At 39.4% G+C, this 21124-nt stretch overlaps 2 protein-coding genes across 4 annotated transcripts in view; one reads left to right on the forward strand and one right to left on the reverse strand.

Moving 5' to 3' along the window:
* The window catches only part of NUCB2 (nucleobindin 2), a 31092-nt gene extending 17156 nt beyond the window's left edge, over positions 1–13936 (reverse strand). The window contains exons 1-4 of one of the 3 annotated variants that reach the window (XM_030039079.2): positions 13678–13936; positions 2254–2397; positions 1483–1590; positions 48–174 (exon numbers count right to left, since the gene is read on the reverse strand). In XM_030039079.2, coding sequence (XP_029894939.1) covers positions 48–174; positions 1483–1590; positions 2254–2397 — 379 coding nt within the window. In that variant the 5' untranslated portion in view covers positions 13678–13936. Of the gene's footprint in view, positions 1–47; positions 175–1482; positions 1591–2253; positions 2398–13106; positions 13127–13442; positions 13462–13677 lie in introns of those variants that run through there. The other 2 variants (XM_041129253.1, XM_041129252.1) reach the window with 2 other exon arrangements.
* An 82-nt stretch (positions 13937–14018) lies between these two features.
* PIK3C2A (phosphatidylinositol-4-phosphate 3-kinase catalytic subunit type 2 alpha) overlaps positions 14019–21124 on the forward strand; it is a 76592-nt gene continuing 69486 nt past the window's right edge. Inside the window, exon 1 of the mRNA XM_041129251.1 lies at positions 14019–14090. The gene's annotated coding sequence lies outside the window, so the exon portion shown is untranslated. The remainder of the gene's footprint in view (positions 14091–21124) is intronic.

The raw sequence follows: 21124 nt of genomic DNA on the forward strand, positions 1-21124 counted from the left end.
ACACAACCCCATCTGTTAACTCACCTAGTTAAATTTTGCATTCTTACCTTGAACAGAATCCATTTTAGCTTTAATTAACATTCTTAATCTTGCCACCTCTTGTCTTTTTAGTTCATCCAGCCGTGTTCTCACATGGTGGCTTACTAAATCAAGCTCTCTGCTTAGTTTTCCACTCTGTCAAAAAACAAGTTATGTATAAAAAAATAGAAGAAAGTAGCCTTTACGATTCCCATTAGACATGAGCTGCAAGACAGCAGACTAGTGGCAGTCTTTGGATATGCTGTAGCCCACACTGTAAGAATCTCAAAATTTTTTCAAAGAGCAGGTTCAAATTTTTTTAAGCCTATGGTTATAGAAACCGAAGGAATCCTAAAAGCTTTCTGAAAAGAGAATTTCTAAGTATCTTGCTCCTCCAAAGAGCAAAAGCATGACCTTTAAGCAGCAATACCTAATAATGTGTAAGTGACAAATTTCTTGATCAATTGTTCTCAAATTAGTTCAAAACAACTGTGAGATGTACACAAAGTGCTGTGTTCTTCATCCACTTGATGATAGCTGTAAGACTTGAGAAAGAGAAGGTACAAGCACAGCAACAGCGAACAATATGTATTGCATGAATATTTATCAGGATCTGGAAATGGATAGTAACCTTCAAGGGTTACACTAGATGTAGCACAGAAGAAAAAGGAGCCAAAAGCTGCCAATGGCAACAAGAGCAATTAAAGGAAATGCAAAAGGCAGGATCTCCTCTTTAAGTCTGTCACTTTAGACTGTTTCCTACCTGTCCCTTGCTGAATTTCTAGCTCATAAAGGGGAATGCAGAACAGCCACCACCTAGAGCCAGGAACTAAAGTAGAAAAGACAAGAATGTGGTAAGGTTCTGGAGAGAGTGCTATATGGATTGGCACAAAAGAAAGGACAGCAGCAGAGAAAGCCAAAGGTCTATTTTATTCCTATATACATTGACTTTACCTCTAGTACAACTCCTTAATTTCCCCAGACTCTAAAATTTGTCTTGTAATCCTCTTCCATGTCATCATATTCATTTGTGATGCACTATCTTAATCTCAGAAGGCAGATATACCTTTGTGTTCAAAACAGCGTTCCAAGATACTCAGCAGGTAACAGCGAGTGAGAGCTACGCTTGCAGCTGTTTTGATGTACATGAAGGTTCACCTCCCTGTATGAAGTCTGCAACTGGCTTTTTAGTAGATAGGCAGAAGGCAGAAACTATGCATTCAAGTATACGTTGTTGGGGGTTTTTTGTATGCTATGGGATACTCTTTAATTAGAAGTTCTGCTGTCCCTTGACTACAAAGATCTAGTAAGAGTTAAATTCCTAAGTAAATAAAAATGGGAGGAAATTTAAGCTCACAAAAATTGAGAGGAGTAGGAAAAAAGAAAAGGAAGAAAGAATACAACATACATGGCTCGTGATTATGGATTAAATTAACCTTCATTTAAGTCTTTTTTTGTACATACCTTTATTTCCTCTATGTCAGCAGTCTGGAGTTTCTCCCTGAAATGCTTATCTGTTTCCAAGACATCTATTACTTGCCTGAGATATTCATCATAATAAAGTCCTGTATCCTTCAAAAAAAGAACATGAAATTGAGACAAAATATACTACCAAACATTTCATTTTGTTTAAATACGATTAAACTGAAACTCAAATCTCAGCAACACAGGCATTATATTCTCTTACATATCTTTGTTTTTTTCTGATTTGCATCATTGCCCTAAAACAACTTAATCTTATGATTCATTTGTTTCAACAACAGACAAGGAAGAGGAGAAAAGTGTTCAGGAATCCATGTAATACACAAGCATGTGTCATGTTAATACAGTTGTTTTTTCTTGTTTTGTTTTTTTTTTTTTCCAAAAGTGCAATTCATTCATTACTGTTCTATTTGAAACACTGAACTGGAATCACTGAGTGGAATTTCCTAAGCCATGACTCAATCATTTGAAAGAAGTCTCTGTGGAACAGTAAGCACTTCTTCCTACTGTAAGCTGGGGAATTCCTTCCATATGCCACCTCACCTTTAGCCCCTCATGGAAAAAAAATAAAAAAGAACAAATTTAAAAAGAACTTCACCATAGTAGATGTATGACAATACTGGCTAATATTAGTTTCCTTCCTGCAAGTAACTCCAGTAAAGAACATCTAAATTTCAGGAAGGTAGTTTGCTATAGCCAGATTACTAACAATTATGAAAAAATATTTAATTAGATAAATTTCATTACACTTACTGGACTTTCTACCTTCTCTCCTTCTATGTGGCCTTCTCCTTTAACTTTTGTCTTATCTATGTCTATAGGTACAGCTTCCAAGGCCATTAGGAGACATGTCATCAGCAAAATACACTGTTGGGGCAGGACAGATAGCCGCTTCATCTGAAATGAGACCAAGTCAAAAAAAATAACGTAAATGATGTTATCATACTGTACTGATTAGAATTTTTTTACGTTCCTACATAGATACCTGTAATAACCCACTTCCCACATGTTCTACTGCTCTCAAGGAACACTAAAACTCAAAGAATTAAATACAGCTTTAATTTTTAAAGGCCATTATTACACAAGCAGATTTCCTCAGATTACCTTACAACTGTGTGGCAAACCTAAGTTGTACTGTAAACGGTAAGAGGTTTTTAAGATGTTGAGAGGTATTATCAGTGGCTCCGCAGAACAGGTGGGAACATCCAATGTTCATACACTTGTTTAGGATGACCAAGTGTTGCATAACTAATACTGACATTCCCACTCTGATCATGTTTTTCCTGAAGTTATTGGCAAACTCCTAAAGATAATCATGGACACTGAATCAGATCTTAGAGTAGTAATGCCAGTTGCCTTTATGTTTCAGCAATGGAGTAGTTTGCCTAACTTGGAGTCAAGATCCCCTCCAAAATTTATTTGCAGGAAAAATATTTTACAATCCATGTTATATCTGTATGTCAAGTTGACAGAGATTCCTGAAAAAAGCGTTCACACTACCTGAAATTGTTGCTCAGGCTGGGCTTTAGGTCTAGGGAGCCAGTCTCCCTTAGACTTTCTTTGGTACCTTACATGGGACTAACTCACACATAGTTTGTGAGCACTGAGCACTTTGAGAGTTCTTGACCTCTCTCTTCTCTCCCTCTATCAAATTTGGTTGAAAATACCTCAGTTCATTCAGAAACTGGTAAGATGGAATACTTAAACAGTGCGAGTACAGGAAATCCAGCTAAAAAAGTAATGACGGTAATCCAGCACCTGACAGTGAAGTCAGGCTCTTGAGACAATTCAGCCTATGACAGTCCACAGTCTCTGGGTATTCTATAAAAAGCTTGAGCAAACTCCAATGTTATGCAAGTAATATAAATCATTTCCTGGAAAGTGAAAGTTGCCAGTCAAATAATGTCTAAAATTAGCTTAAATATGTCAAAGAAAAAGATGTAATATTTAAAAAATGTGCAGTCAAACAAATCAAAAGTATACCTGCTACAAGGAGAATTTCAGTACAAGTGCTTTAACTAGCCATGCAAGTAATTCTATCAAAAGTACTTATGTCCACCAGCAGGAAATCTCTTTTTTTGGGGGGGGGTGGGAGGGACAAACTTTAATTACGGTCAGTGCCAGTTTTCCTGACTACATGGCTCTGATACTCAACAGTGAAGCATTACTTTTGCTTGGATTAAGCCGCCCTTTTACTAAGGCCATAAATGTAGATAACATTAAGCATTTAATATTAAGCATTGTTGACACCCTTTATTCGTATAACTATTACATTAAAGAAAGCACTCTTATTAAGAAAAAAAATGAGAAATGCGTACAAGATGTGCTGAGATATCCTTTCTTTTGTTGGGGATGAGGCAATAGCTGGAGATAAAATCGTATCTACCTATACATCTTCTGTTTTGTGTGTCAAAGGCTCAAGAATGACAAGAATTCTGTGAAACTGTTTTTAATTAATCACATCTTCAGCAAAAAAGAGTCTAAATGGATTCTGCTCAGTTATAGCAAACACCTGTTACTTTCATGTAAAAAATGACTAACATCTGATCATTACCAGACAGGATAGCAAGAGTTATTTTTGTTGTCATATTGAGCATATTAGATTCAACGTCAGCACTACTATCAGATCCACAACAGCAAGTCTGATTAGCTTTGCCTCAGTCATTCCTTTAAAGCAAGCAAACATGCAAACAAAAAAAACCCGTCAGATCCAGACTGATTTTGTGGAACTAGTAAGTTAATTTCTACACTTCCACACAAGCTGTTAGCTTGCAGTGACTTTATAGAGCTGATAAATGAAGGTGTTAGTTATTCACTATCACTTTTACAGATGCCAAAGGTCTAATACTTCAGATGTTTTTAATTACAGAATATTGTTGTAAAAATGCTGTGCCTAGGTTTGCAATTTCAACAGGATTTAATCACAGGAAATGATAATAACTAACAAATAGTAGGTTTTCAAGTCTCTCAATCTTGACGTAGATGCCAAGACTGAATATTTTTGAGTACTAACTGGATGACTTCTGTAAACCAAATCACCAAGTTAATGGACTTGCCCAGAAGTCTCCCTTCCCATCCTCATACTGGATCTTCAGGCCAGGCTAGGTTACTAGGGCAGATTAACAATGCTGCTGGGAAGTCCTGAATTTGAGCTATCAGCTGAGTCTGTTAGTGGCACAGTTCATTTTATGAATCAGTGGCATGGATAACATTAAGTTTATATATGTTATGCAGGCCATCAGTTCTTTTAGGTGGCAGACAACCATCATCTTAACTGTCACTGAATTTTTTGTCTTGCATGGACAAGATCACCTAATTTTGTCCTCCTTTTTCTAAAAGTAGATTGCCATATCTGCTGTTAGAGTCAGTCTCTGAACACTGTTGCTTGTTATTTTATCCTTACTAAGGCATTTTGATATACCTGTCAACATACGAACACATCTAGATCACCACATAGGCTTGAATACAACAAATGGAAAGTGGAAATAGCTTAACCTATGCACCAGGTTGGATAGAAACAGAAAATAGTGTTTCTGTAACAGACTACCTATAACATGACAAGTATGGCAAGTAGGTCCACACATAACACATTATGTGAACCATCTCTGCTCTGAACCTGTCATCCATTTAGCTCATTCAATGAACCCCCTAAGTTCTTGTATTGGAAGAGATGTAAACAATTTATTCTTATTTACCATTTCCATATTATAGCTCTCCAACAGTGATCATACACCAGTCCTCACTCTTCTAGCCTAAAGAGTGCTAGCCTACCTAATGATTCCTTTTACAGAAGCTTTTCCAGACCTTTGATCATGCTTGTTAGTCTTCTCTGAATCTTTTCCAGTCCTTTAATAACCAATTTGAAACAGAAGAACCCTGGGTGGCCTAGGCTATGCTACAAATTTTATCAGAGCATTGTTTCTTAACAAGAAAGGTTTATAAATTCTACAGGTAGGACTAAGAATATTTGCAAGGTGATGGTTCACTCCAAAGCAGACTGAGATACAGTTGTGAGGAAGTCATTGCGCTTGCCTTTTCAGATGAAAGAAACAGGAAAGACAGTAAAAGTAAGGCAAACACTTAATTCAGTATCTGTCAACTAAGTGTATTTAAAAAATGAATAGGAGAGAACTGAACCTCAAAATCTACTTTGAAAGATTCTGGATGAACAGCCTGGGCAATAACTTCTCTAAACACAGAGCATTACTACAAAAAAAATTTACAGGTAAAACAAAAATCCACCTTGCTGAAATTCTCACAGAGTATGAATGGGACAGTCTAGTAAACTGGTAAGTGAAAGGCCACAAGTGTGCAGGAAGTCTAGGCAATGGATATGAAACAAAACTAAAAACCCCAAAGTATATGAGTATAATAACTATACTGTCAGTATTTTTAGAAATATTTTTTCAAAAGGTTAGGTATGTTTGAAGTATTTATTTAAAGAAACTGTAGCTTCTGATAATGCTAAAAATTGGGACCCTGATAGATGGATAAATATTTTTTCCAAGCAAAATATTTTCATATATACACAATTATAGTAATAAAAGTAATTTAATATTACCATAAGCCACTCTACTCATGTAAGGTGTGTAAACAGTGTTTTTGAAAATCACATGTGGCTATTATTTGAGCATGGTCATTTCATGTAAGACCAACAGGTCAGGTAGCGAGACGAACCATGGCAGAGAAGCCATGTGCTAGCCATAGTTACGGCATTGATTCATTCTTTGCCCATGGCACGTACTAAAGGCAACACTTTCAACAATGACACCTGGTCTTTGATCCATTTTAAAGACATAAATAATCTTTTTTAAAGCTGATGACCTACATCTTCTAGTAACGTGAATAATTGTGGAGATGGGGATTGTCAGTTTAGGCCAAAGTGGTGTACACCGTTAAACTTTTAAGACTTTTTCCCTTGCTACTGAGGAAAACTGATACATAAAATGTCCACGCTGAACTGAAACAACTGAGATATAAGCAACCATGTTGGTCTGCCAAACCTCATATCAGGGAGCAGTAATCTCCAGTGGATTTGGGATGGGCAACTGCAGCTATATCATCTTAAACTACCCCTGCAGTAGTCAGCAGAGCTTATCTATCAAAAGCCCTCATCAAACTAAGTGCCGTTGGATCTGCTGACTTTCTGTGGGATTTGTGCTCATGGGCAATTTGGGTTCCCTTGGAAATACCATTCTTTGTAATTACATGCTGTCATTAATAATGGGAAAGACTGGATGATACCACAACATGTTCTTCACATCTATTTGACATAATAAGCTGCTCTGAAAATAAGGCTATCTACTGCCCATCAGGCAGTTTTGTTTCAGGTTGTGCATAGGGTGTTTTTATTGTAGCCCTTTTGATAAAACAGGCCAAAAAATCCAGAAGTACCAGGAAGAATTAAAAGCAGAGAAGACCAAAATGGATAAGCAAAAGATAGCTCTATAATTACAGCTGACTTTGCTGACTACTATGCTTAACACAGGATTTCCCATAGTATTTTGAGGAACTCAACTGTTTACACAATCTGTGCTTTAACAAGCAAATTGGAAATACATTTATTAGAATAAAAAATAATTACCTAGTAAAGACAGAGTTATTGTATTTAGGTATCTATTAGTCCAGGACTATAATTCATCAAAATTCCCTTAATAAAAGCAGGTGACTAAGACATGCGTCAACCTTTAGAGTGTGACAGTCACAGCTGAGTCACTGAGCACATTCTACTCTGACGCGTATCAGAAGAGACAAACCAGGCCCATTGCAAATTCTAATATTAATCACGTGCAAGAAAAAAACTCAGCGTGATTCTCAAATTCAGGAACTAGAGGGAAGAGTGACAAGAGGCAGGATGAGAGGAAAACTGGCGTTCCAGCTTTTGTTCCACTAAACACTTTACTATTAAGAGTTCATTCCACTCTCAGCCTGCTGCCAGCTACCTTCAAGAGTTCCTGACTTTTGAGAAACCCATTCCTGGATGACCATCCCTTCCCAGGCATTTTAGGGTGAATCTACGTGTCTGACCCAGGAATGTGGTTTCTTCTGTAAGGACTCAGAGCCACCAAGATCAACAATCACAGTGCTGCAGAAGAGGAGCAATGTCAAGTTGATAATTGTCATCAGGGGTACATAATGCACAGCATGCATCCTCGTGCCTGGCCATGGGTGTGTGATTTTAGCAAAGACATGTAGCCCACCTAGATGAAAAGGTAGCACGACTCTAATCTCCTTGTATCGGAAATCAATCTCATCTTTCCTAAAGGGATAAACAAACATTTCTACTTGTAATATATCAAGAGAACTAATCGTAAAAGTAGTGCTCTAGAACTGACAAATACTGTAGTTTATAAACAAAGCTAATAACCTAAGCTTTCAGGGAAAACGAAAAATAAAAACCTCTCTGAGTATAAAGTATTTTAAAAAAAACAGAGCAAGAGCCAAGAGAATGAGATAGTCAGCAGAAAATAGAGCCACCAATGTACTTGCATGAACAGAAAAATACAATTGGAAAAGAAAAGAAGCAGGCTGTCTGCCAGCAACCTTGATCTTGATCCCACTAAAGTTAATCACAAATTCCTATCAACTTCAGTGGAACAGGATCGGACATTTGAATTATAAAGAGCTATGGGCTTTGAAAGATAAGTACAAAATGCAGCTTCTAGAGTTTGGTCTAGCAACATTAACACAAGCAGCTAAACATACCATTAGCACACCTGTTTTACAGAACTGCCAGGTGTTTATAATATAAACCTGAAAATTTACTTTTCATTAACTTAACACCTATTGCCCAGAAAACAGCATTATTCTGGTACTAATGTCTCCATCACCTTCCTAGCAAAGCACAAATATTTTTAAGGGAGTAACACCCAATGTCAAATTTTCTAAAACTGAGATAGGCAAAAACATATAGTGATATCAGTGTGTAGCGTCTGCACGTGTAGAAGGTCAGCAGATGATTATGAAGTAAGATAGCACGACATTGTAAATGTCATATTGCATGTTTGCACTTGCCAAATCCATGCATACCTTGATGGGCAACGTAAACATAAGTCCAGATTTATAGAATACACAAATAAGCCTGCTTCTTCATAAAATTTCACATATGCCTGCTGTATCTAATATGGAAGTAATTAAACCTGTGTGAGATACAGTGCAGACATGCAGGATGACAGCAATATTCTCTAGTCATGACTATACTGTGACTTCCTATTTTAATGCTGTACATTGGAGAAGTGAACAATCTTCATATGCAGTGAATTAAAAAAAAACCAGGAAAGAGATAAAAGAGATCTACTGATTTTCATCTTCCTAAGAATATTCTAACCTCAGTACTAAAATGAGAATATTAGAAATATTATGTAAAGTACTCCTTCAGCAGTTTGAGATATCCATCTAGCATCTGTGGTCTGTGTTCAGCTCTCTGAAACAGTGATATACCTGTCCATATATCACAGTTTAAACAGAGAATGTTTAATGCCATGGGTTTTTCCATTTCTTTAAGAATTATTTGCAAAGATATAAATTGATTATCTCATAAAATCTTAAAAAAAATACATTAAATGTTTGATATTAGGCAGAAACAGATAATTCTTCTGCCATATTTTCTGTTTGGAAACACCTGAAGTATCAGTGTTAGTTGCTCCCTGTTCTTTCAGGAGGACTTGCAGCACAGACACCGTAAGCTATCATACCTTAACCAACAATGAAAGTCAATTAATCTATAGTTAATGCATCCTCTTCACAACTTTAGTCCAGTGAGTTAATCTGGTATTAGCATGGCTAAAATGTGGCAACAATTTTGAGAAGGAAGTGCAAAAACACGTTTCAGCTCAAGATGCTAAGCTAAACCTTTGGCTGTGGTGAAGACGACTTTTCACTAGGTCACCAATCCTCTAGATATAGATTTCTTATTGAAGACATAAGCAGGAAACAATGTAAAAAGGGAAATGGCTACAGTCTGCAATAGTTTTCCCTTTACAAGTTATCTTTCAAAATACAGAAACACCTGCATACTTTTCTTCCCAAATGAGAATTCATCCTTTTAAAAGTTAATATCTAAGCATCGTTTTTCCCTCTCCTCTTTCAGCAAATGTCCCATCCACACAAGCAGCAACAGTTTTCCTTTCATTATCCTTCAAGTATTTTTTCTCTTCTGTCAAAGTCATCCATTAACCCCATAATTCAGATGTTGCTTCTTTTTTTCTAGCCAAAATCCAACAGGTTTCAACCTGGACATGCTGTCCTAATCTTTTGTTAGAATACATCTCATGTAATTCTCCGCACCAGGAGACATTCCTTATTTTTTCAAGAAGCATTTTAATACTGTACGTAAACATAGTTTTATATAAAACAGTATTCTTTAAGTACATAAAGGCAGTAGAATCCTTTCTTCTCATCCTGTTTAATTCTTTTCTTTTGACTTGTATTAGCTACATTTTTCTCACTGCACTTTTATCTGCTTCGTTCTCTTTACAAAAGTTGGCTGATAGAACAGCTTCTTTTTTCAGCTTCTCAGAAAAGACAGCATGCCTCAACTGTGTAGTACAACATTTGCTGACAGAACCTTTTTTAAAAATAAATATACTTCATCTGTTTTATTGAGTCACCCAAATGCTGGGGGATACTATATAGTAACACAAACTATGAATGCTCAAGTGGGAAAGAAGGAAGTACTATTTACAATGCAACTGTATGTCCAGAAATAAAGATGGCATACAAGCAAAACATATGGCCTGCTGCTACACATGCTTAGCTCTGTCATAAGTAAAGTTTGAAAAGAAAACTGTTTTTTCTTGTTGCAATGTTAATGGTTCATTATTTACAAACCTCTGTGCACACACACAAATACACATACATACTTATAATACTACCTGCCTCCAAGGAACTTCCCTATCATTTCAGAAAAATAAGTATCAGTGTCTACAATGCTATCTTACTAACTGAAGAATGCTGAAATATTAGTCTCGTTTTTAAAAGGAACTTGCATGATTTTATCAATTCTTTTCAATAGAGTTGGCTAAAAAGAAAAGATTTATGAAGCCAATACTCAAGCAAACGCTTGTATTGAATTCAATGCATACTTGATATAACTCCTATCAACCTCAAAAACAAATTAAAAAAAAATAATTGCCACTACAAATATAGCTTCCTGTACTGTAAGTTCAGTTCCCATACAGAACAAAATATAACAGCACACCTGGAATCTCACAAATTCATTTTGTATAACTGTGAATAGCAATTTTGTCAGTGCTAGCGTAAAAAGCAACCTCATTTCAAATATGCTACTACATGCAACGAAAGTATTTGCTCAAACCCTAATCTCAAATCAAATAGTATTTCAATTATTCTACTAATATGGATTTTGCTCTAGTCAACAACAAATGATGATGCTAAAGTAAACCTTGAATGCCCCAGGACTTCAAGGTACTTTTTTCCCCTTTGAAAGAAAACACAAAATAGCTAACAAGAATAAATCTAGATCTAATGATATGGAGCCAGATTTTAAAATATGTAGGCACTTAATGATAGCTGCCTAATGAGATTTATTCCCATAATTTGCTAATTACCATTGATTTCTACTTGCTTAGGAATCCAAATATGCATAAATATGCCACTCTTGTTTTACAAATATAAAGCATGAGAAATGTTATCAAGAAAAGGTTCTATATATTTCCTGAATTACCTATGATGAAGAATAATATTTACAACTGAGTATGATTAAAACGGTTCTAATAAAATGCAGTTTCTTTCATTCTTCCAACTGTCAAATCATGCATAGTAAGCAAGAGCAAAAACTGTTGAAATTAACATGAATTTTGCCTCCGAATTTCATTCCATTTGGCTTAAGTACCTGGCCATGTTTTTAGCTACCTACAAGCATATCCCTTACCAGAACGCTTGTGTCTACTATGTATCTATCAGGAACTTCAGAGAGATCTCTTCTGCTTACTGAGCAATCAAACAGACAAGAGCACAATACCTCACTAGATAAACGCCTTTGTTGCACAGGAGTTCAAATCAAGGCAACACTGCTATCGGCTTTTAACTTAACAGTAAAGGATTTTATCTTTCTTTTGTAAAGCGCATTTGTTTAGTCAGTATATCACTAGAAGTATAGGTCAATATTTCCACACCTCTGACATTTGAGTCAATATAATATTTTACATTTTTTATTGTCTCAGAGAACTACTGCTCTCCCCTTTCATGACTACAATTTCAGTTATATACATATCAGTTGGGGGCAGCTTTTGACAGAAAACCTTTAACTTGGCTTATATGAACCGAAAGTTTATGTTCAGCAGTACTACCATTACTACACAGCCAAGTTATGGAAACTTCTCCTTAGTCTTAATAAAAAATAATTATTTTTGTTGTTGTTGCTTAGTTTTTATTTGCCTCATGGGATTTTCTGAACATAATTTCAGATGCCAAATAATGGTATCTCAAGCTGTATTACAGCATCAAGTCACAAGCAAATTTACATCAGATGCCTACATTAGATGCCTTCGCATACAATAGCTAGTGGAAGTTTTAAGCAGACCCAATGGGCAATATTAATTTATAATTTTGCTTTCCCCCTTTTTGTTTAGTTAATTATCTTGGTTAGAAGTGAATGAGATTCACATTGTTCTACTACAACACAATTTGTTTAATGATAGACATGTTATTACTTTTTTTAATATGACTATCTTTCTTATTCTAAAATAAAATATTGCCACCATCCATAAGATTACAGTAGTGAGTAAAAAGGAAAATACTTAATCACAGTTAGGAGGTACTGTATGTAATCAGGTTAATAATTTGCAGCCCATGGTGGATGTTGCACTGTGACTGTACGAGATCATTGTGTAGCAAATAACAGTAAAAGATGTAAGTGGATCTAAAGTGCTCACAGAAATGCGGGCTTCTCTCATAAACCTTTTGTGAGTCTTAAGCAGAGGCCCATAATGGTTACAACACCACCTGGTTTCAAACAATTTTTCGAACAATTTTTCAAACAATTTTTCAGTGGCTCTTCATCTCCTATCCAGTCTTCAGAGCAGGAATCTTTCCTGTGCTGCTCTGTTTAGTTGAGAGGGACAGTCACTTCAGAATTCGGGGTAGAACTGCACCAGTACTGAGGCAACTACAGGACTTTTCTTTAGAGTGGGAGAAAACAAGATGACAAAAAAAAAAAAAAACCAAAGCAAACCTCCACGTTGAACTTGATACCATGGTGTACTGGTGCTTCATTGTTGTTACTGTGATGGTCTAATTTTGAAAACGCTGGATGTTATTTCTCCACAGCAAATACCTGCAACTCAACAGAGGCTTCTTCTCCTACAGGCTTACTAAAAAGTGTTGCCAAACGTGAACTCTTTTGGAAACCATAGCCATGTTCATTTCAGGAAAAAAAGTTACCTCTCTACAACCATGTTTCGACCTTTTCCTCTTTTGGAATGTTTTCTGAGTACAGCGGCTAGCCTGATACTACAGTACTTTACCTACCTCCTCCAGTGGTACTACAGTAAACATAATGCTGAAAAGCCGTACCCTTTCTAGTGAAATCAGTCTAATCTCCCGGGCAAAGCAGCCTAAGTTTTTCCCGCGGGTTGTGCAATTACCAGCCAGTCGAGGTTTTGCTGCTGCTGCTGCTGCTGCTGCCAGGTATGCATTAATTTCTCCTGGTGCTTTAGAGCTAACTGCTTACGCGTCCATCAGCGGGGCTGCTGAAGCGTTACTTCCTGAAAAGCCACCGGCTCCGGCGGACGGCACCCGTGCGTGAAGGCCGGAGGGAGGGAGGGAAACCCGGGCAGCCTCCCTCCTGACGGGCGGCAGGACGCTCTCGGTCAAACTTCACTTCTCCCCTCTCCGGCCACCGCCCCCCCCCCCCCCCCGCGAGAAAGTCCCTCGCCTCGGCGGGCTGCTCTCTCTTGCCCGCACCGTTTCCCCCCCATTACCGTTATTTCGTGTTTTCAAATCTGACAGCAGGGAGGGCGGTTAAACCCCTACCAGGGAGAGCGCGGACCCCCTCCCCGGCCGCCCCCCCGCCGGCCAACGGTTCTCCCTGACAGGAGCTGCCCTGCCGCGAGGCCTCCGCTCCGCTCCGCGCCCGCGGGGCGCCTCCCGCCGGCCCCCTCCGCCACCGGGGGGGACACCGCCGCCCCGGGGGCGGCCTGGGGCGGGCCATGCTACCTTTCGGTCCCCCTGCGGTGGGAGAGGAGCCGCTGCTTCTTAAGGGCGAGGTGTCTCCTGGGCGCGGGGATGAAGGGGGCGTCCCCCGGGCGTCCTCCTGAGGATCTGCGGGGCTCGGCACCGCGGCGAGGCGCGGTAGGGTAGGGTAAGGTAAGGTAAGGTAGGGTAGGGTGCGGTGCGGTGCGGTGCGGTGCGGTGCGGCGCGGCGCGGCGCGGCGCGACAGCCCCACAGCACTCCGGCGGCCCCGGCTCCCGTTGCCATGGGGACAGGTCCCGCCCCCCGGAGCGTGGGGATTGGCCGGGCCTGACCCCCGCTCGGGCGTCGCGGAGGGCTCTGATTGGGCAGCGGCCGGACGCCGAGGCGAGATTACGCGAGAGGCCGGGCCGCCGCCACGGCCGCCTGCGCCGAGAAGGTACGTGGCGGTCGCCGCGGGGGCGGGCCCCGGCCGCGCGCCTCTGGCGTCACGGGGGAGGTGGGGACGCAGGCACGTACCTGGGCGGCGCGGGGGGGCCGGGCTGTGGCGCTGGGCAGCCCCGAGGGGCCCGTTAGTCCGGGGGGGAATGGGGAAGCCCCGGCCCGCCGTTCCTGCGGGGAGACGCGCCGGGCCCGGGCCGGGGCGCGGTGCCGTCTTCTCCACACCCCCCGGCTGCCCGTGCGAACGGCTGGCCGCCCCGGGTGGGCCGCCCCTTGCTGCGTGGCGGGAGGAAAAGGTGTTCCCGCTGGCTCGGGCCGCGGCCGGCAGCCGCGGGCCCCCCCAGGGACGGGAGCTCCTTCCTGTCCCGCGTCCGCTGCGCGAACGCCGTCGCCTCCCTTGGTACCGCTCGTGAAAACTGGCTCCTTCGGGCAGATGGCCGCCTGCGCAAACCTTCTCTTGGTTGTGGGAAAGCCTGGCCGTTACGTGTCCCGTCCCGAACTGACAGATGGGAATTTGAAAATGTATTTTCAGGCATCCTTTTCCAGGACTGCTCCTTGTTCTTTTTGCTGTTTTTTTACCGGTTTGAGCCTTACTGTGTTCGGACTTGGTTTTCCCTTCCTCTTAGAAACAGAGGAGAAAAAGAGGGGTGGGGGGAAATCTTGACCTCTATGCAGATTAAACAATTTAGGAAACTATTTTCGGCCTGCACGTTTGTTTATGCTTGGGGTTTGATGTGTGGATTTCCATTCCCACCCTGTTTCAAAGTGTCGTACCTGTTTTTTTGGTCTAACATCTTCTGTGTGTTTAGGTATTTAGTCAGCACTAAAAGTGCTCAGAAATTATTCAGAAAAGTTATTTTTAGCAGCTAGGTAAATACCAGCTGTAACAGCAAATACGCTATAGTTCCTATAAAAATAACTGTTTCTGGAATAAGCATAGATTCTAGTTGTAACCTCTTAACAATACTGTGAGCCTATACTCGTGTTTAAACAAAGATGTATTGACATGTGCAAAAGTGAAAAACTTTTATCACTGTGCATTGTATTTCTGTTATTCTGATTTACAAGACAAGTATCTACATGTTAAGGGTTTTTTTTTTAAGGAACTGTTGCAATAGTTTATACAAACGAGAGGAAAAAATAAATTATTGAGGGATTTGTGCAGTCTAGGCAAGATACTCAAAACTGTTATGGGGTTTTGAATGCTTAATTATAATGAGAATTGGAGTCCAAAGCAGTGGTTGAAATTGTAGCTCCTGGGTTATGCATGTGAAAGAAAAATGGGAATGTAAACTGTCTGTAATGACATCTGTGGTAATAGAAAGCTATTAAAGTAATAGGGCTGACACTAGTTGGAGCTTTCCCTGTCTCTCAAGGAGGTACTGTTCAATACTACAAAATCATTTTCCTACACTATTTTTCACTTTAGAAACAGAGTTTTGTGGTCAGTTAGCATTCCTTACTAGTTTGTAGACTCATTTGGGGGACCTGGAAGCACTGTAATTTATTAAGCATAAATTTGTACACACGTGTCACTTACCACAAACAACTTGCAGCAAAAAACTGAATAACTGTTCTGACGGGAACAGTTGAAACAAATGTACAATGATACTTAAAATTCAGTTGAAAGCGTGCCACAAATATGTGCAAAAAGAACCTGTAAACTTGCAGCTCCACATTTTATCTGGGTAAACCACAACGTTGCACAAGGAGAGCCAGTTGGGACCGGACCTTTTGACATATAACCGGCTCCACAAGCATGACTTGCTGTAGGCAGGGAGATCGTGCTCTGCCTGCGTGGCAGCATCCTCACCTACGTGTCGTCAGGAGCCAGTTACATGATAAGGCTGGAAGGAAAACCTCTAGTGCGCTGGGTAGTGTTTGGCCATAACTGACTTACTTGGCCTTTTGGGAACACGATCATCCTCGCTTTTTGCAGCTTAGTTTAAGGTTATAGCCTACAACACGCTGCTCTGCCATACTGTTTTGTCTTCTGTATTTGAACAGGTGTTTGCAAGGCTGCAGGGTAGATCAGTTTCCTGCTGGAAATATTAAAATATATGCACTTTTTTTTTTCCTGCCTTTACTAGCATCAGTGAAGGGGAGCATGGGGGAGAGTTGGAAATGCTTTAAACAACTGTTAGTGCCAAAAGAAAAAAAGATGTGTGGAGCTGTGCCCTTGATGCCATTGGTAATATGGGACATCCGATGTTGTTTTCCCCAGTAAGGCATGATGTCAAGCTCTTCAGTGGCTGATTTGGAATATACGATGGTAAAAACATCCATGGCCAGTTTATGCAAACATTCTGTAAACCAACAGGGCAGGGTGCCCAGGCAGTAGTGCAATAGCTGTACTGACACTGGTCAATACATGAGAAACCTGGTGTATCTGAATGCAAGAAAATTCATCTTGGTGTATACCATTAGATTAAAATACATTCACTTTAATGCAGTGACAAGGTTTGTTCTGTTATCATTTCCTGCTTTATTTCTAAGTTGGTTTCTAAATTTCTAAAGCAGTTTTTTCTTCTGTTACAAGTTACAAGGTGGTGTTAGGCTTATTGAGATTGACAGATTCATTCTCCTTTTTCTGGCTCTTGCCATTTCTTTTTTTCTTTTACTTAATTCTTTTGGGTTTGTTTGTTGGTTTTTTGGGTCTCTTTAGCTCAGATCTCCCCTGGCTTTAGCCACACAGCTTCTAAAGCTGTTTGATTGCTACTTTAGATGGTTTAGAAGATGCTTTTTGGATTCTTAAATGTCACACCAGTTTCAACATGCAGGAAGCTGCAGGGTTTGAAAGCTGCTAAAGATTTTAACATTGCAACGGAAGCAGTTACCTTAATCTGAAACTGAGAAACACTGTTCTTAATGCTGGACATAGCATGGCAGAGTGAAAGAAAGGACTGTCTTTGGCTACTGTTTTGTTACCATGTTCCAGTACGTTAGAAAAAATGGGTAGGATTTCAAGAGGCCTACTATGTATCAGAGTGTCCTTGATACTTTTTGCTGGTTTTGTTGTTGGTTTTTTTTTTTTTATTTTGTGGAAGGTTATTGATATAAAAACTCTCATCAGCAGAACAAAGAGTTAGGTAGTCAAATGTCTCCGAATCAGTAGTCCTAAACTTTGGCTCCTTAATCTCCCTATTCTGTCTCTCTGCTCTGGGAAACACAGTGACAGGTGCTACTTTTGCCATTGGCAGCAGCAAACGTTATTTTCTCAGAGTAAAAGTGGGTAGCAAGGCTAACTTACTAGCATTAGTATTTTAACCACAGAGTAAGCTGATAACTTCAAGGCTGGTGGTAAAGTACTCCCCCGCCCCGAGTTCTGTCTATTGGAAGAAGCAGTAGTGCCAGAAGCCATATTGTAACTTGTTTCATTTGAATTAGGAAAAAAACACAGAAATGAGAACAGAGTTTATTCTCCATGCCTCTATGGCTATGGCAATGCTGGTATTGAAAAACTCATGCTTAACTAGCACAACGTGTGGTTTCCTGTGGCGTGTACAAGTACCTGCTGGCCACAGAGCTGAGGCTGCTGAAGTCATTCACTGTGTTTCCCAACAGCAGTGAGTTCAGAGACATAACCACAGACCTGAAATTGAAATAAAATAGTGATTGTAAAGAGTGTCATGGTTAAGTGCCTAATTTATCTGGTGTGGGAGGGCTGTTGACTTCATATGAAAGTGGCAGGCAAGAAGGCAGTTAATTCAGTGATGGGACTCTGCTGTGGCTTATGTCTCCTTGAGGAGGCATTGGTTTCAGAGGAGTTATATGAGTTTCTACTTAGCTTAGTGTATGGCCCATAAGTTTTCTTTTTCTGGCAGACCTCTGCCTGGTATCTTTCCCCAGTTTGAACAAGTACAGCTCATGTCCTCCCTGAATAATACTACCCCCCCCCTTTTTTTTTTTTTTTTTTGGAAACTATTTATCCAACTGTAGTTATTGGTTCCATGAGCTTATCAGTTATGGCCATATCCTGGCTTTCAGGAGACTGTTCTGTACCAGAATTACCCATTTTGTGGGTGTTGTCTCCTGTTGTAACAGGGTTAGCTTTTCTCTCAACAAAATTACTTCCTTACATTTAAGCCCTGGTATGAGTATCCTGGCTAAAAAGGGAGTAGAGGAATTATGCTGTAATTTTAGCAATTTTTTTTTTTATTGTGTAGTCTGTCTTTTACGCAGGGAAGAGTTTGCCAGATCTTCTGTTGTTAATTCATACATAGGCAGTCTTACTTTAGTAGCAGATATATGGAACTGATTTATTATTCCTTGTACAACTGAGATGAGTTTACTGAGGCAAGATACATCTTTCTGTTACAGAATTGCAGTAGCATTGTATATTACTTTCGGCTAGTACAAGCCTTTCTAGGAAATGAAATGTAGAACAAAAGGCTTTGTATAGAACTAATCCAAATGTTGCAATTCAGAGCTGAAAATTGCAGTCACTTTTAAGAACCCCTTCCAGGCTGGGAGGAGGGAATATTTCTAACCTGTGGTTTTGTAAGCCAAATGTATGAATTCATTAATAAGTTGCTGTGAATTAAACCACAACATGCTCTTACAGTGTTGCAGCTATTCTATGCTAAACTTGCAATACCTCACCCCTTAGTAGAAAACACAAGCAGCAAGATTTTATAGTTTTAAAAACAAATAACCAACAGCTGAAAGATGATAATATCTTTTTTTTTTTTTCCTTCTCTCAGGTCCCAAGCTGTTGTAAGGCCTGCTGCTTGGAGTGGAGATTTCTATCATTGCTTTGACTATTTCAAGATTGTTTTCACCCTCTCTCAGTCACAAGCTGATAAGTACTGTAGCCTAGTTAGTTATGCTACTTATTTTTCTCTCTCCAAAGACTATGTGGCTATTTCGTGTCAGACTGGAACCTGCTTTTACTGAAGGGTGGAGAACCTCTGGGTAGGGTGGATCCCTGGCTTTCTGGGGCTGGGCCAGTGCCCCCTTCCATGATCTGGGCCACATCTGGCAGCCTGACCACAGCCATGGGGTGGGATGTGTGCCTGTTGGTGACTGGGAGTGCCTGTGGTTTGGTCCCTTGGTGGATCTGCTTCTGGTCATGTCATGTGAGTAATTGGAACGAAAAACTAGATGGATTGTTCTGGTTCGTTATTAGAGATTTCTCATTCCTGTTTTGGTGTTAGTCATCTACTCAATGACATATAACGAGAACCTATTTATTGCAGCTCTTGAGAATTCCATTACACTAGTTAATTTGGAGAGGTAGAGAAAAAAATCCGTTGTCTTCTAATGTTGACCAAAACCCAAATTCTAGAATAAAGATGAGTTATCAGTGTAACTGCAACTATATTGCAGTAGTAGAAACTCCAGGTCTCTTTTCTGTTAGGTACTGAACAGCTCAGACACAGAACGAGAGAGCTCTTTGTCTATGAAAGTTTGTAAGTCTAAAGTGATCCTCTATTATCTCTCATCTTCTGCCTGTACTTTCTTGGGTATGTACCTCTCTGGCTTTCTGCTGCATATTTCAGAGTGATGTATTAATTTTCAGACTGATTTTCTAATTTTAAAATTATAAAAAATATTTTTTTTCTGTATATTGTAAGTGAAAGGAAAAGTAAAATATACTGTGAACTTAGAAAGGGTTGGAAAGGATGAGGAGAAATAAATATTTTCATAATAGAAAATTTGATTTACTGAATTTTAATAAGATTGCTACCCTAGAACAAAAGTAATAAATCGTAGTCTGATCAAAGAGGGTTTGATAAAGGGTTTTATAAAAATGTTTGATAAAGGTAAACATGCTTAATCAGATTCAGTTTTTAAATTCAGCAACTCTTAAACAGAAATTTATCAGCCAAATAACTTCATTTGGAAACAGGAATATTTAGGCCTTGGTGCAGCAAAGTATTTAATCATATATTTAGGTCTATGCCTACTTCCTTTTGAGTATTTGTTTACATTTCTGTAAGATTTTATAAAATACATTTTTCTAAACGAGCAAGCTAGTGACTCAGGACTTTAGAGATTGGAGAAGGGAAGCTTCCCTGAAAATTTCAGGTCTACACTGACTGAAAAAGAAAATAGACAGTTTTTATTCTGTAGAGGAAGATTAGTTACGTGCACATTTACCAAAACCTGGTAAAGATGCAGGGTGCTTTAGAAACAAAGAAGGAGATGTGGTCGGAGAAGCAGGTGTGATCTTGCCTCCAAAATGCTTATAGTTAGAACTGAGGCAAGACCCATAGCATGTTCAGAAGGAAAGAACAGAGTAAATTGAGGAAGAAAACATAGTTTAAAAAAAAAACAAACCAGGTTTCACTGTGTTGAAGGTGTAGAAAAATATGAATGCTAGTACAGGACATGAAGATAATTTCAGACTTGAAGCAACATGGAAAAGTCGCAAAGGGAAGACAGAAGAGGAATGATATCTTGCTTAAGAAGGAGATAAGACATCTAAGTTGGTACAAGCTATTTTGGTACTCTCAACGGAAGAGGGGATGGCTTGGAAATGAGTTAATAACGAACAGCAAGAAAAACGAGAAGTAAAAGGTAGGGTACTGTGGTTGCAGCAAGAAGTGTATCACTTACAGCATTTTCTTGGCTTCTCGTTTCCACTAATGGAAATATTAAAAGATGTAGAAAAAAAGACTTGTGGTAAAGGATATGCAGTGTATGTATATCACACAAATATCATGCAGAATAAGAAGTACCATAAATGTCTCATTAAAGGAAAATGTGGCACTTTATTCCTGATGCAGTTTTTATTTGATTTCTTGTCTAAATCAATATTTTATTACATATTTTTTCAAGTCATCTGCAGTTTATGTAATGCCACTGTCATTGTAAAGCAGATGAGCAGCTTCTGAATGTTAGGCAAAGGCTAAGTACCAGATATTTACAAGATTGTTGTAGTAATTTTAAAAAATGCTTGTCTTTTAAAATTACATCTACTTCTGTCCTGCCACAATTCTATGCATGTGTTTATCACTCAGTTATTGCAGGGAAAAAAGGGGGAGTCAACATGGGGGTTTTATTCTTGTGGGGTTTAGTTTTTTTGGT

This window comes from Aquila chrysaetos, chromosome 16 (genome assembly GCF_900496995.4).
Source record: "Aquila chrysaetos chrysaetos chromosome 16, bAquChr1.4, whole genome shotgun sequence".
NCBI lineage: Eukaryota > Metazoa > Chordata > Aves > Accipitriformes > Accipitridae > Aquila > Aquila chrysaetos.